We start from the raw sequence: 16,238 nt of genomic DNA on the forward strand, positions 1-16,238 counted from the left end.
TACTCTTCCAAGAGAAAGTCAGTAAACTTATGCTTAGCTTACGGAAGTGGAAAATGAATCAACAACCCATGAGTGCTCTGTTTTGTTCAGATATGATTACTGCGAAGGCCATTACACATGGATAACATCAGTGTCCTCCTCTTCAGGCCATCTTTTAAACCCAGGAAAGAAATACTTTAACTCATTAAACCTCACTTAAAGCCCAGGGCTTTTTGTAAGATTCCCCCCTGTCATAAATAAACCCCATTAACTTCAAGATTATATGCAGTACAGGCATCGTTTAAAGCTTTATGTAAAGAGCACATTTGTACCAAAATGACAAAATCCCCTGATCCTATGGGATTCTTACTTCGTAAACATGCAGGATACATATATTCTGAAAGACTAATCTGAAAATCGTTTTGTATTTTCTTAATTCTGTAGTGATTACATGTGCTCTGATACTGAATTAAACCAGATTCTTTTTCCAATTGTACCCCAGGATGTATACAACACCAGGATAAAAGTTTTGGGTGGATTGAACAAAGCAGTAAAATATTACATGCCTTTTCCCAAAGGTGGGCCCAAATGTCCCCAAAACCTCTCCAAATGGCACAAAACTTCCAAAGTGGAATATTATGTTTATCTTTTTTTTCAGGTAGTATCTTGCTTTTAGGTAATTTACTTGCCACTGGAATGTCTAATTGAGTTAATGTTTTCACTTTTTGTATGGTAAGAAGTTGCTTTTTCAGAAAACAGCACTTTTTGTGTTTTGCGTGCGTACAGTATGTAGAAATTCTTGTTTTCAAGTGCTCCTGAAAACACTTTCAGCTCAATGGAAATGATGCATAATGACATAATGACTTTTCTTAGCCTATGTACAAGGAGCGGATTGATTGCTTATGGCTCAGAGTGTCATAGTGGCCAGATTCAGGTTAACACAGTTGCGAGTTAGAGGCTGATTGAATAGTGACAGATTAAATGCAATGATTTAAGAATGCATTTTAGACACACCGGGTGTAATTTCATGGCCATTATTTAGTGATTAAAGATGAGCACTATGTTTGTTACTTTAGCTTGTCAATCGTGCCATAGTGCGTTCCTTCTGACCAAGAACGGCTGTTTGTTTGTGTCAAAGTGTACATTTAATGGTTTCAAATCTATTTTTACTGATTGATCAGTGCAAAAGAATGTGTTGTGCCTTTTTGCCCACCGAGTCGATTGTCACATTACCCTTCAAATAACGCAGCACAACCTCAACAGCACGGCACGTCACGTTCAACCCGAGGGTGTTTTTGCACACTTGCCCTCGTGCTGGGCTTTCTCCCAGTGTCGAAACCCTCCCAAACCCTAGAACACAGGTGCCGCATTTCTGCATCGGTATGGTGTTTTTTTTAAGGGTTTTTTTTTGTCTTTTCTGCACTCTGGCTTGGAGTGAGAGTTATTTGTGATGCATTTCCGGTTTGGCGGTTGTGTGTTTCAGGTCTGCGTTTCTGGCTGCCCACATTCCGCTGTTCCTCTACCCCTTCCTCCATACGGTCAGCAAGACGCGTCCTTTCGAGTACCTGCGTCTCACCAGCCTCGGAGTCATAGGTACTGAAATTAAAGCAGATTTTGTGGTTCTATTCCTGTGTGAGTTTCTGGGATGCAAGTAGTCTGTGAAACCAGGTGACTGGTGACTTGGATATCGGTGTGGCACTGGCTACTTGTGTGTGAGCATTAGCACATGGACTTCAGTGAATTTCTTCTCAGTTGTACTCACTGTTCCACAGATCTCTATTGATTTTCAAGCCTGAAACTCAAATTACCAGGGACTGGAGGTTCATGATAAATAATTTAGTTCCATATTTCTTGATTGCCAATTCACAATTCCCCTTCAACTCTTATCAGTGCCTTTCTATTATACATACTCTCAGCCAAGTGCATAATGGATCTGTGCTTGTAAGCATTAGGTACCCTAAATACAACTTCAGTTCCTCTGTTCTATCAATGCTCCAACAATACTGTTCTTATTTCACAGTTCTTAATTTGTATTCTGTCCTGGGTACCTGCCAGAACACCACTGACTGCCTTTAATGGCCTACTTCCTGTCTGCTGAAGTACAGGATTTCATGCTGTGTCTTGTTTTAAAGCTTGATTTTTTTCCCTAACTGTAGGAGCTCTGGTAAAAACAGATGAACAGGAAGTGATAAACTTCTTACTGACCACAGAGATCATTCCCCTGTGCCTGCGCATCATGGAGTCCGGCAGCGAGCTTTCCAAAACGGTAGGCACTCTGCTACTCTTCCACAGAGGAGCCTCTCCATTTTGTATGTACCCATAGGATCATGGGAGATTCTGGGCTGTGGTTGTTTGGCAGCAATAAAAATACTGTTTTTTCTCTCCTGACAGGTTGCTACTTTCATATTACAGAAAATACTCCTGGACGACACGGGGCTGGCGTATATTTGTCAGACATACGAACGCTTCTCCCACGTAGCTATGATACTTGTAAGTTGAAACTGTCAGATCTACTGTAAAGAAATATATTATTGATGAGATGATCTGTTGTAGGATTGAAGATCTTGATCCAATAACATCATGGGGAATGGGAAAATAGAATGAGACTCAGATAAAATTATATTTATTTATTTACCAATTATTTAATGTATTACTTGGGAAAGGACAATGTTGCCTGTAATTGGCATGCACACACCCTGTTAAATCTGTTGACTACAAGCCAGGGCAATTTAAATAGAAAGGTTTTAAATATCTGACTATATTAACTATGCTAAAGGTCAGCTAGTACCGAAATGGTCATGGGCAAGGACTTTCCAAAACAGCAGAAGAGCTTCTCCTCTGAGACCATTCTCACGGTTTAAAATCCAAGAGTTGAGAGAGTCTGGGGAATTGTCATGTCCAATTTTAGCGGAACTGCTCTGCAAGTGCTGGCTCAATTTCTCTGCACACAACGAATAGACATTACATCACTGTAACAGTCCATACAGTAACAAACTGGGAGATGACCTGCTAAGTGCCGTGGAGCTTTCAAAGCTACAACTGATTTTGCTCACATTCTAATTTTCTAAAGATTAATAGCAACAATAGTAATTACTTGTAGTTGTTTTGGTATTGGTCTGGTCCTCTAGCATTTAAACTGTTTGGTGATACTGCCAGATTTGTATCTGGCATTGTTGGCTGCACTGGTTTCATTATGATTGTGCTCTGTTTTTCAGGGGAAGATGGTGCTGCAGCTCTCCAAAGAGCCATCGGCTCGACTGCTGAAGCACGTGGTGCGCTGTTATCTCCGCCTCTCTGACAATCCCAGGTATTGGAAACACACCGGGGGGATGCCGGACTTTTCCAGACGGAGCCTGCCTTCTTCTCTGTCACCTCCCTTTTGAGTCCTCAGTGAGGAGCCTTGTAGTTGGCAGAGGTGGAAAGTCCTGGGGTCAGAAAGTAAAAGTCCTGCCATGTTTTTCCTTCCACCCATGAACTCAGTCAGCTGATGGTGGTATCCTTCAGCTGATTTCGTTCTACCTCCGTGCTGAACAATTGTGCTAATTAGCAAATTCAGGTGATTGGAACAAAATACTGGGAGGACTTTTACTTCCTGAAACTGGATGTTCCACCTTGGGTAAGGGTGCTTGGTATGCAGTATTAGATGTTTTTTTGCTTCTTAAGTATATGGAATGTGTTGTCCTGCTTGGACATGGATATATTCTTTCTTGGTCACCACAAGGTGAGCGTATTGACCTTTGACCTTTGGGTCTTTCCCTTCCCAGAGCGCGGGAGGCCCTCCGCCAGTGCCTGCCAGACCAGCTGAAGGACAGCACCTTTGCCCAGGTGCTGAAGGACGACACCACCACCAAGCGCTGGCTGGCACAGCTGGTGAAGAACCTGCAGGAGGGGCAGATCACAGATGCCCGGGGCATCCCCCTAGCCCCGCAGTAACCAGGAGCCCTGAGCTGCCCAGTGCTGAGCACGGACACGGGAACGGGCGGGCAGAGCTGGGCCCACTGGACAACCAGCACATTGTCTGTCGAGTCTTTGCAAAGACTCAAAGCAAAAATGACTAGACTGTTCTATTGGTTCAGAAACCAGCTGGCGAAGCTGAGGTCCAGGGCTTCCCTGGGGAAGGGTATTCAGTTCTAATGTGTGTGCTAATGCCTTTCTGGTAAAGGAGATAATGCCTCGGGATGCCATGTTCAGTCTTGGCCTTTGTCTGAACGTGATTTAGATTCCTCAGTATTTTTTATGCATTTCTAAGTCTACTGTAAATGCACTGTGCTGTAAAGCACATCTTGGTAAATAACTTGACAGGAATATTATGGCACGGAAGCCACGTATATTTGTCCGACTTGTATTAAATATCCTTTGCTTGCTCTGTGAAGTCTTAAGTTCATATTCAAGAAAATATATTTTTTTCCTGTTTGGATTTTTTTTAATCCAATTTGAGATGTATTTTTGAATGTATTCACAATTGAATTTACATTGTGATTTGCTTCACATTAAATCTTGAGATAAAGGTTTCAAAATATTGAATAGAACCTTTGTGTTATTGCCTCATGTTCTATGAACCTCCTATACCTCCTGAACCTTCTATATTCTGAGGCTGTGCTTGGTGTTATTAGACTGAGGTCAGGTAGCAGACCTTATCTGTTCTGTCCACCTCCTTCAGTACATTGAAACATTGCGGACACATTGTTTAAGGACACATTGCGTGAGCAAATGAAGGTGTACACTTGAAGGCTCATTGAGAAGTCATTTATTTTCTGGGTTGGTATACAATATAAGTGATTAATAAAACATTTTTCACAGGTAGTTCACCAAATTTCCAGTCACTGCTCGCAACAATATGTCTTCCATCAGTACTGCACAGATTCAACACCTCCTTGTCCTCTGGAGGATAATGGAGGAACACAGGAATCCTCTGGTAAAAGTACATTTATTGGCAGTTTTACTAAGGAATTCAACTGATAATATTATTCATGGAGGTCATGAAAGGCAGTCATTCAGTCAGTCCTGCTGCAGTTGGTCAGGCACTGAACTGAGATCAGCAGTGTTTCCTCTGAGTACACCAGCTCAGCTGGCTCTAATGGGCTTGTACTCACACAGGAAGCTTAGCATGTCGCATTGTAAACATGAATCAATGTTTCCATTAAATCTGTCCTGAGTGAATTCAAGCCTTAGCCACCCATCTACTGTGGTTGCGAATAAAATCGATGCCAGGAGATCATGCTGCTGCATTACTGTTGCATTGGTTTTCCCGTGAAAGTGTTCCCTAAACAAATTAACTTTGATCCTAACCAAGCTCTTGCACTTCGTAGTTATGTTTTTGCAAAAGGTTTTGTACCAACTATGCTGGACCCAGCATTGACCTATCAAAAAATAATTGCTGCCTGTTGTAACAAAGTGCCACTATGTTGCTTTTGTATTCTAAAACTAAATTGACATTTTGCTAAATTAACAATACATTACATTCATTTAGCAAATGCTCTTATAGGAGAACTTCACTGTATCCACCTGATTTATCTGAGTCACACTGTACGAGCTGGCTAACAGACTGATTTACTTGAGTCACAGTGCAAGGCTAACTGGTTCAGAAATCCGGGATTTGAGGATTGTTGGGGATTACCACGTGCAGAATGTTATCCGGATTTGCCAAGGCAAACCGGTCAGGTTTTATTTCCAGGTGAAAGGGAATGACTTCAAGCTAAATGTGTGATGAAGCAGGAGAAGGTTTAGTATTGGGTACCAGAAGGGATACATATTTAGCCACATAACACTCTACTCTCTGGTAGTCTTACATTATGCTTATGTTTAGTCATTCAGTCGTTTAGTCTTACGCATCTAGGCAGTCTGGTTAGGTCAATGTCAGTGAATTGAAAAAAAAAGGTCTATTGCAATCAATACAATGCTGCTATGAACATATTGTTCTTGTGATTCATTTAAGAATTTAGCCTACATATATTATCACATAAAAAAAGGGACACATTCTATTAGAAAAATAGTAAATGGAAGAAATATGACAAGAATTGTGATTAATTGCAATTTTATTGACACCTACGGACTCCTGAATGAAAAAAAACAAAACAAAACCAGTCAATCACCACCCCCTTAGGGTCTCGTCTCTTAAATGTCGCCACTGAGACCTTGAATTTAGGCTGTCTAAATGAATTCATTGGCTTTTTTAATTATGAGAGTGTTGTAACTGTCTATCCCATGTGCCCTAGTCCCCTCCCCCCTCTATCCCTCCCCAGGCATTGACTGCTTTGCTGCATGTGAGCACCGTAGCGTTACCGCATTACAGGAGGCTTCAGCTTCTCCTCAGCGCTAACGCTCTTACACTGCCTTCACTGATCATCAGAATTTCCTGCTCATTTCACAACATTTTCGCAAAGCAGCTCGATGACATTCACATGTGAGAAGGTAACTCGTATACCCAGCGGGTCTGCTGAGGATAGATGGAGAGAGAGGGTGCAGCAGAGGAGGGAAGGAAACCGCAGGAAAAGGAGAACAAATGCTGCGCAGGAAAAGATGGGAAGAAGGAGGGGGAGGGGAGGGGAAGCTATGGAGCTGCAGAAGGGAATGATTCGGCAGTGTGAGGTAGAGAGGGAGGGACTGATCGAATGAGACAGGGAGGGAGAGGGAGGGAGGGATAAAAGCTTAGAGGCAGGCAGGGGGAGGGAGGAGGGGGGAGAGAGAGAGAGGGAGCGAGAGAGAGACGCTGAAGGAGAGGAGTGTATCAGCACATGACGGTGCTGACTGGTGATCGTCTGTCCCACGACTCCCTGCAGTGAGACAGAGCATCCAGACAACCAGAGGCAGGGCCGGAGCTTCAGAGCCACTCCCTGCCAGAGCTCCAGCAAGCACCTCCTCTCCGCAGTCTCCTCCACCCCAGGGATGCTCCTCTGCTAGGTGAGCGTTCCCAGCTTCCTCCTGCCCCTGTCTCAAGCTCTGCGCGGGACATAAGCGACCAGGCAAGGGTGGGGCATTCTGAAGGCAGATCTATTAGCTACTATTTTCTGGATCTTTGTTCCGCTCATGATATTGAGCCGTTGGTTATGTGTTGCTATTGCAGAATTGCAGTCAGGTCTGACTGTTCTATTAATAGAAAATGAAGAAACCATGTGATTTCTTAACTTATGCATACCTTTGTTGTGTTCACACAGCTGTGAGGGCAAGTGCTTTGTTTTGAGATGTTATTTTGGCTGCTGCATGATGCCAGTTTGGTTATGGCTCATCAGGGTTTGTGTTTTTCAGTATTTTGTGGTTTGTGATGTTTTCTTCATTTGTGTCCTGATTTCCTAGTAATGATAAAGACATTCTGCAGGACTCAGTCTAATTATATTGATTTTAGACATAAATGTGACCACTCTGCATCATGTGGCTTCATCACTCATCTGGTGTAAATAAACTCCTCTTGCCAGAAGTGTCTCTCTTGGTCTCAGATGGGAATTACTTCATTAGACCCACTGAAAGAAGGAGGCTTTTCATTTGAAGTAAATTATCACGAACAATAAAAGCTGTGGTCAGAGTGGGTCAAGTACAGCGAGCCTGTGGTCATTGAACTAATGAAGCTGACCCCATTGTTTGGCTATGAGGCATTGGACTAATGAAGCTGGCCCCAGGTTTCAAGCTGGTTTCTCTTATAAAACTGGGAGCTTGTGAGCTTGAGATCATTGTAGGAAAGGCTGTTCAACTTGTGTTGGATGGGAAATGATTGGTGTGCTGTTAATGTACAGAGGAACATAGCTACTGTATATGGTCCTGCTATGAGTCCACATTAGTGAACTGGTTCCATGAACACCATGTCTACGTATTTCTCATACTTAAAGGTTTCTGGTTTGTAGTGGCATGAAACAGAGAGGAAGATTCTGTCTGCTTCAGTGCTTCTGTTGGGGGCGGGGGTAATTACTATACGTAGTACAGAAATATACTGCCAGAGCACAGCACCAAATCAAATAAAACTGCAGTGAAACTGTGGAGGGGGGGGGGGGGGGTCACAGGATTGTCTCTCACCAGACCTGGGTCAAATATGTATTTGTTTGGATTCAAATATTTTTCTATGCTTTACTGATATTGTCTGGTGCATTGGAACCAATGAAATACTCTCAAAAAGTGCAAACCCTGCCTTCTGGTCATATTGGCAGGCTCAATTACACCAGGCAAGGTCAATAGAGCACAGAAAAGTATTTGAACAAATATGTATTTGACCCAGGTCTGTCTCTCAGTGAGTCCACGGCCCACACCATCCTCTTGCATCAACACAGCTCTGGAACCAGACGCTGGGACTCCTAATGAATGGCTTATAAATGGATGTCACAGACACCTCCCTCCCTGCAGTCCCTCTTACATCACTGTTACATCACTGGTGAGATGGAGGGAAGGTCTTATTGTCAGCTTCCCCAACCAATCAGAAGATAGAGGAAAACCCTGGACTGATTCTGATTGGGTGGTTCCTGCTGTTGCTGTTGGTATGCAGTACCCATTAACACTGGTCGATCAATAATTTAATTAGCTGGAATGTTATTTTGCTGATTTCTCTGCCCCAAGACTATGCTGAGCTCTCTATTTGTTCAATGGAAAATGAAATCTTACTATGAGTAGCACATTAGAGAAAGCTGTGCTTTTGTCATATAAGGGTGACAGAGCCAGACTTCAAAGGTCAGCCAAGATAAATTAACACATAATTGTACATACATGTAAGACTCAAGGCTGGTGCATGTAAAAACTATAATAAGGGTAAGGGATAAACCATTATGTGTGTGTATATAGTAATAGTAATATTTCCCCCATATAATACTTGATTTCTCTCCAGTTGTTTCTCTCTCAGGTCTTTATACTTTATTTATATATACTCTTTATGCTCTGTTATAATTGCACAAGTAGATGGCATACCAATTACGTGTGACTTCATACTTTTAAATACCTTTTAATGGAAACAATGTAATAATCATTGCCTTTTGTTGGCAGGGGTTATGACAGAGCAAGAAATGGCTTCAACCACTATTTTTCCATGTAAGTTTATTTTGGTTTTGAATAAATCTATTGAAATGAATACATAATTTACCTTACAAACCCATTCAGTGTCATATACATAGTGATCAACATTTATATGTAGCTACATTTCCACACTTACGGTATGAGATAACAAATTATTTTTTAAAAAAGTAAAAAACTGAAGATAAATACATCCTGGAAACTGGGTGCAGCCCTCAGTTTGATGCCAGCACTCCCCACCCCAGGTACCCATGGCGATGCCTACCTGCAGCCCCTGATGGTGGGCTCTGTGATGAGGAAGGTGAAGTCACGCTCCCGTAATAAGCAGCGCTACTTCAAGCTGCAGGACGATGGCGTTAACATTTGTGAGCTGTCCAAGGAGGATGGAAAGGCCCAGTTCACATGTGAGTGTGTGTGTGTCTGTATGTGTGTGTGAGTGTGTGTGTGTGTGTGTGAGAGAGAGAGAGAGACTATGTCACCTGCACGTGAGACCTGCTCAGGACCATTAATAATGAAATTTGATATTTTACTGTGAGAGGCAAGAAAATAATGATGGCATAAAACACATGTACACATGTGGCGTATAGCTTCTCCAGTTACAATTAGCTCTATTATGCGTGGGACAAAGGCATATTTTTCTTGATTTGGCTTTGCACTCCACAATTTTAGATTTGCAACCAAACAATTCACAAGTGGTTAAAGTACACATTGTCAAATAGTTCTTGGGCTACCTTAACTACTCACAGCCAGATTATTTGGCCATTATTTAAAGGGTAAAATCAAGGTAATAGCTCATGAACCACAGCATTATTATAAGTATGTTTTCCCTTCCTCAGTCTCAGTAGGTGACGTAGAGTCCGTGCGGGAGGGGCACCAGTCTGAGGTCTTGCAGAGCATCGCAGATGAGTTCCCTGCGAATCGCTGCTTCACACTGGTGTTCCGTGGTCGCCGTGGCAACCTGGACCTGGTGGCGGAGTCAGCGGAGGAGGCCCAGACCTGGGTCAAGGGCGTGCGGAAGCTGATGGAACATCTGGAAAGCATGACGCCGAAGGAGAGAATAGACCAGTATCCTCAATCCCTTCGTCATCTCACAATGCCATGGCTAATCAGTTGCTTTGATCAGTATTCCCGCCCTTGCTGAGAAACTGGATGAATAAAATTTATATTTACGAATCATCCTTCTTTCTATGAAATGTCTATTAATGAAGGAAATTATGAACTCATGCATGATATAAGCAAAAAGTCTGGGATGTTGCAGAGAACTGCAGTTTCATGCAGTGATTGGCCAGGACAGACTTATTCCAGCTTAGGACGCATGAAATATTAAAATATGAAATGAACCAAAATTCCCATCTGAAGTTCAAACACACACACACACACACACGCACACACACGCGGGAAAGTAGATTTGTCTTTTGACCAAAAAAAAACACCTTTTTCATAGACTGGTAGAAAGCTCTGTATTTTCAGTGGGGAAGCTTGCAGGTGAAATTTACCTTCACCACAGGTCCTGTGCCTTTTCATATTAAAAGTTTGCCTTAAGTCACTCCTCCCCTCGCTCAGATGGATTGGGGACTGGTTTCGAAAGGCAGATAAAAACAAGGATGGACGGATGAACTTCAAGGAGGTGCGGGACCTGCTGAAGATGATGAACATAGACATGAATGAACACCATGCCCTCCACCTCTTCAGGGTATGCTCACCCAGTGACTCAGACTCTTGACAGGATTGGTGAAGTTTAAGGTAGACTCTACGACTAAGTGCTATTGATGTGACTGTCTGTGGTAAAAAAAATGAACCATAAATATCATTTCAGTGTTTGACATGCCTCATATAAGGTGTCTGCTTGATGACATTTCCGCCATACTCTCACTGTTTTTTTTTTCTGTGGGAGCTTCCGTCCACCCATTCAGCCAATCACTGAGCAGCCTTAAGATTCCAGCACAGCATAGTATTATTATATAGCATGCTTGCACGACAGCGGCTACCTTCTAATTCTCTTTGGCGCCACTTCCTTGTTGTCTTGGTCAGTTGGCGGACAGATCGAAGTCAGAGACACTGGAGGATGAGGAGTTTGTGGTGTTCTACAAGATGCTGACGAAGAGGGAGGATGTGTTGCGGGTGTTTAAGGATTATTCCGGAGATGGGCAGAAGCTGAGCCTGATGGATTTGGAGGACTTCCTGCGAGACGAGCAGCAGGAGAGCGGGAGCAGCCAGGAACGTGCCCTGGAGGTTATTAACCGATACGAACCTTCTGAAGCAGGTGCCGACCACATCCGACCACTCCATTACCAGCCACAAACCTGACCACTCTGTCCCACATCAGTAGTGATTACAATAAACCTCACTGTGTTAGTGTCGCATGCGGTTATGGCCAAGAACTCCAGTACCAAGTACATTTAATCACTATTTTTACCGTAGCTCAGTTGGAATTGACTTGAAAACCTCATAGGTAGTGACCACAGTCAGCCTCATGGTCACTGACAGTTACAGAAGCTAACAGGAGATTTTTAATCTGCCCCTCAGAATGACAGTCCTTGAACATGAGATAGGAGGATTTTCTGTATTTCCGCATAAACACAAACTAGAGCTCCATTATTGAGACCTGAGACATGCAGAATCATATCGATAAAGCTGTTTAATGAGGTTAAAAGCATATATTTTGAAATGCGGGAGGCTTAACCTTCCTGCTTTCATCCATAGCCAAAAGAATTCCAGCCATGTCCATCGATGGATTCCTCATGTACCTGAGCTCAGCTGAGGGGTCCATCTTCAACTCAAAGCTGCAGGGCATCTGCCAGGACATGAGCCAGCCCCTTTCCCACTACTTCATCTCCTCCTCACACAACACCTATCTGCTGGAGGACCAGCTCATTGGCCAAAGCAGTGTGGAGGGATACATTCGGTAAGGTGCTGCGTTTGATGTATAATGCTCAGATTATTAGAGACTTCTCATAGTTGTTTATATTTAAATATGTTCTAATGAGTCCAAAAGCAGAAATAACCGGTATATTTTGCATTATAGTTCTACATGAAGAATGCTGTATTGATGCAATACATTTCTCAGTACATTAAATAAATTAATTGTAAATTACAATGTATAGTACTTTTCAAGTAATTTTCTTATTTCTCAAATAAGTCAGTATGTCAGTTAAAATTCTGAAAATATTATCAGAACCGATTTCCAAAAAATGAAATTAAGAATGCCAATATATTGGTATTCCCTCCATATAAGGGAAATATTTTTATATAAGGCATCCTTTTAATTTGGCTGGCATATCAGAATGTAATAAAAGACAGGTTGGGGTGAATTATAGGTCTATGAAATCTTTATTTTTAGAACATGAGCCCTGTCCATAAGGTACATGCTCTGCTCCAACTGAGCTGCAGGCTTTTCATCATGTAAGTGCATTCCGGATGGGACTCACTTATGCTGAAAAACACTGTTGGCCTGATTAAAGCTGATTACAGACTTGGGCCCGCAGACTACTGTATGTGCTGGGTGTTTATCATTTTTTAGAAGTTGAAAGTCAATGGGCTGATTTGTGATGCCTACTGGACTGGCACAAATCCACATGCCTGCCAGCCTGATGGGGGCCTCTTAATATCAGGGGAATCAAAAGCCTCCCGGGGATTTCCTTTGTTTGCTACCCTGTTCCTGCTCGTTCTGTCTGCTTGTGCTTCCTGTATTTGCTTTGACCTGTTACCTGCTCGTCTTCCTGTCTGCTTAGTTGCTTCCTGTCATTTTGCTTTGACCTGTTACCTGCTCGTCTTCCTGTCTGCTTATTTGCTTCCTGTCATTTTGCTTTGACCTGTTACCTGCTTGTCTTCCTGTCTGCTTCTGTTAGGGCCCTGAAGCGGGGCTGTCGGTGTGTGGAGCTGGACTGCTGGGACGGTTCCAATGGAGAACCGATCATCTACCATGGACACACCTTCACCTCGAAGATCCTCTTCAAAGATGTCATCATAGCTGTGGAAAAGTATGCCTTCAGGGTGAGCACCATGACAGCAACCTGACAGCAACCTGTATAATATTGTACATGTTTCTGTGTCACTATGTGTCTCTGTGCTGCGCTGTCTCTCTGCTGTTCTGAATTTGCTTGCTTTTTCTGTGCTGCAAACGTGTTCCCATTGGACGCAGCTGAGTGCCCACAGCCAGCGGAGGCACAGCTTTGCCTGCTCGTGACCTCCTTTTTCTGCATAATCCCCCGCAGGCGTCGGAGTACCCCCTCATCCTGTCCATGGAGAACCACTGCGGCGTCGAGCAGCAGGCGGTAATGGCGCAACATCTCCAGCGCATCCTGGGGGACAAGCTGCTGAGGAGCCCCGTGGACAGCAAGCTCCCCGATAGGCTGCCTTCCCCACAGGTCAGCTCACCGTGTCACAGTTTGAGAGCATGTACCCGTGCACTTGTGCACTCATCCAGATGGAAAAAATATACCACGGGTACAGGGTCTTTGTTTCTCTGGCTGCCTCTTAATGCACTTCATATTGCTGGCAGAGTTAAATGCTGTTAGGAGATGAGGGTTTACAAGATTTTTTTTTTTACTTTTTCCTTCAGAAGCTTTTTAGTCAATCAATGTGTTCAGGATTTAATAGTGCCTGGGCAGAATCCAGTGACCTCAGAGCTGTTAATTCTAATGAGAGTGCTCTCTTATGGAATGTGCAATAATTCTTGCATTTTTTTGGCTTATGTGGAGAATTAAATAATCCTCTTATTGTGTACAAATCTCTTTTTTTTTACGAGGAAGCCCTATTACATTTTCCCCTTAAGCACTGTTATTGCGATGTGTTATTGCTGAATAATTGAATCTGGAAAACATATCCTCAAGAATGACTATGATTATTATTTTAAAAAGGCAGGACATTATATATATTGAAACGTCTTACATGTGAACTTTACTTTAAAACATGATTTTAATTGGATTAAGTCACTGTCATTCACATCTCCCTGCTGGAATGATGGTTCCTGACTGTGTCTGACAGGAGCTGATAGGTAAGATCCTGATTAAGGGGAAGAAGATCAGCAGAGTGGACAAGAGCCCAAGCAGAGCGGACAGAGTGGACAAGAGCCCAAGCAGAGCGGACAGAGTGGACAAGAGCCCAAGCAGAGCGGACAGAGTGGACAAGAGCCCAAGCAGAGCAGGGAGAGTGGACAAGAGCCCAAGCAGAGCAGGGAGAGTGGACAAGAGCCCAAGCAGAGCAGGGACAGTGGACAAGAGCCCAAGCAGAGTGGACAGAGTGGAGGCAGAGGAGCCTCTGGTAGCCGAAGTGAGTGATGAGGAAGAGGATGCTGACGTCCCTGAGGAGAACTCACACCATGCAGGCAGCCCACGCCAAAGGCACAAGGTAAAAGGAGACTATAGGTTCTCCGTAGGACATCCCATGAGTTTTTGACAGTTATGGTTCAATTTATGACAGTGCAGTAATGTCAACGCGTCCAAGCTGAGGTGAGCTGTTAGTGTTTACAACTGCTCTGTCCTTTATCTCCCCTGATGCTGCACTGATGTAGTGTGTGTGTGTGTGTGTGTGTGTGTGTGCGATAATAAGAGAGATTATTGTCCATCACGGTATGAGTAAAGACACCAATAAAGGTATCTTTATTGTTCCAAATGTGAGCAGGGTTTATACAAATAATTTATAACAGCTCATCACACTTTACCTGCAATGTCATGCAACGTATGGGTAGAATAATAGCTGGCTTGATGCAAAAAGTAATTTTACATCTTATGCCAAGTCTACAACTGATTATAGCGTTCCATTCTGTTTCATTCCTTCAGACGCATCTATTCAGACAGCTCTCAGACTGTGTAGTGTACTGCAAGAGTGTCCAATTCACCAGCTTCGAGCATTCTCGCCTTCATTCCAAGTTCTATGAGATCTCTTCCTTCACTGAGTCCAAGGCCCGGAAACTCATTCGCTCAGCAGGCGAGTTATCACCTGCATGATCCAATCAGAACTGCCTCAGTTTTATCCCTCCAGAAGCAAGACTTGAATGAGCAGGTTCACCTCTTGCGCCTGGGTTAAGCCTGACAGTATTACAGTATATAGAATGTGTCTGTGCCCCACAGGAGCTGACTTTGTGCACCATAATGCCAGGCAGTTGACCAGAATTTACCCAGGGGGCCTCAGAACAGACTCATCCAACTACGATCCACAGGACATGTGGAATGTGGGGTGCCAGTTAGGTGAGAAATATGTGTTATTGTGAAATGTTTGTACTGAATGTGATTATGCAATGATATGTATCACATATCTTATATTTATGTGCATATATTATTCTAGTGCCCAAATGCAGAGAATGTGACTTTGATAAAATAAGTAACCGAAACAAAATGACTGATAATATATGTGCTGGTAATTGAAAGTTTTGGAGACATGGATGCTTGAGCAAAGCTTTAGAACACTTGCGGAAATAGCGCCACATTTTTGCGATGCACCACATTATTTCTTTTTTTCTAATTTGTTCATAGTCGCTCTCAACTTCCAGACAGCTGGGGAGGAGATGGACCTAAATGATGGTCTGTTCAACCAGAATGGTCGCTGTGGCTACGTCCTGAAACCCAAGTTCCTGAGGTGCTGCAAGAGGAGGTTTGACCCAGATAACCCTCAGGATCGTGAAGAGTACCAGCCTGTCCGCCTCGCCATACAGGTTCTGTCTGAGGGAATATAATCTGGAATAATAATCTAAAAGCACAGTGTTTGCATGCCGAAGATCATTTGCTCATTTTATGAGTGTGTGCCTGTGCGTGTTTGTCCGTGTCTGCCTCAGGTGATAAGTGGACAGCAGTTTCCAAAAGTGAGCAAAAAAGAGGGCTCCATTGTTGACCCATTTGTGAGAGTAGAGGTCCATGGGGTACCACTTGACGAAGCCAAGCAGGAGACCAGATATATTGACAACAATGGTGAGGGGAGGATTACCCAGCACTGTTTTACTAGCCCTATCTCAATGCATGTCATGTTAACACAGAACCTGCTGCTGGTGTCTACTGTACAGGGTTCAACCCGCTGTGGTATGACACAGTGCAGTTCGTCCTCCATGCTCCAGAGCTGGCTCTGGTGCGCTTTGTTGTGGAAGATTATGACCATGCATCAAAGAATGACTTCATCGGCCAATACACCTTGCCATTCACTTGTATTCAGCCAGGTGAGTATCATGTAATGTTCTGGCTGAACCCCATTGTTTTCAGCATCAAACTGGATACAAAATGGTAAAAGCATTTTGTCTTTGCAGAGTATCAGACAAGCATAGTTTTAAGAAAAATAGAATGTAT

At 43.3% G+C, this 16,238-nt stretch overlaps 2 protein-coding genes across 4 annotated transcripts in view; both read left to right on the forward strand.

The window, feature by feature from the left end:
- The first annotated feature begins 1,030 nt into the window (after positions 1-1,030).
- Positions 1,031-4,496, forward strand: cnot9 (CCR4-NOT transcription complex subunit 9). The gene is made up of 6 exons (XM_064325238.1): positions 1,031-1,041; positions 1,463-1,572; positions 2,136-2,245; positions 2,371-2,469; positions 3,195-3,286; positions 3,744-4,496. Exons 1-6 carry the CDS (start codon positions 1,031-1,033, stop codon positions 3,910-3,912), a joined length of 591 nt encoding a protein of 196 aa, XP_064181308.1. The 3' UTR covers positions 3,913-4,496.
- A 1,749-nt stretch (positions 4,497-6,245) lies between these two features.
- The window catches only part of LOC135250474 (1-phosphatidylinositol 4,5-bisphosphate phosphodiesterase delta-4-like), a 31,326-nt gene continuing 21,333 nt past the window's right edge, over positions 6,246-16,238 (forward strand). Inside the window, exons 1-16 of one of the 3 annotated variants that reach the window (XM_064326782.1) lie at positions 6,246-6,390; positions 6,759-6,879; positions 8,938-8,982; positions 9,210-9,368; positions 9,801-10,029; positions 10,528-10,657; positions 10,996-11,227; positions 11,668-11,869; positions 12,813-12,957; positions 13,179-13,331; positions 13,951-14,313; positions 14,745-14,892; positions 15,036-15,152; positions 15,438-15,616; positions 15,737-15,869; positions 15,962-16,111. In XM_064326782.1, the coding sequence (XP_064182852.1) occupies positions 8,943-8,982; positions 9,210-9,368; positions 9,801-10,029; positions 10,528-10,657; positions 10,996-11,227; positions 11,668-11,869; positions 12,813-12,957; positions 13,179-13,331; positions 13,951-14,313; positions 14,745-14,892; positions 15,036-15,152; positions 15,438-15,616; positions 15,737-15,869; positions 15,962-16,111 (2,380 nt within the window). In that variant the 5' untranslated portion in view covers positions 6,246-6,390; positions 6,759-6,879; positions 8,938-8,942. Of the gene's footprint in view, positions 6,391-6,659; positions 6,880-8,937; positions 8,983-9,209; positions 9,369-9,800; positions 10,030-10,527; positions 10,658-10,995; positions 11,228-11,667; positions 11,870-12,812; positions 12,958-13,178; positions 13,332-13,950; positions 14,314-14,744; positions 14,893-15,035; positions 15,153-15,437; positions 15,617-15,736; positions 15,870-15,961; positions 16,112-16,238 lie in introns of those variants that run through there. The other 2 variants (XM_064326781.1, XM_064326783.1) reach the window with 2 other exon arrangements.

The sequence above is a fragment of the Anguilla rostrata genome, chromosome 3 (assembly GCF_018555375.3).
Source record: "Anguilla rostrata isolate EN2019 chromosome 3, ASM1855537v3, whole genome shotgun sequence".
In the NCBI taxonomy this organism is placed as follows: domain Eukaryota; kingdom Metazoa; phylum Chordata; class Actinopteri; order Anguilliformes; family Anguillidae; genus Anguilla; species Anguilla rostrata.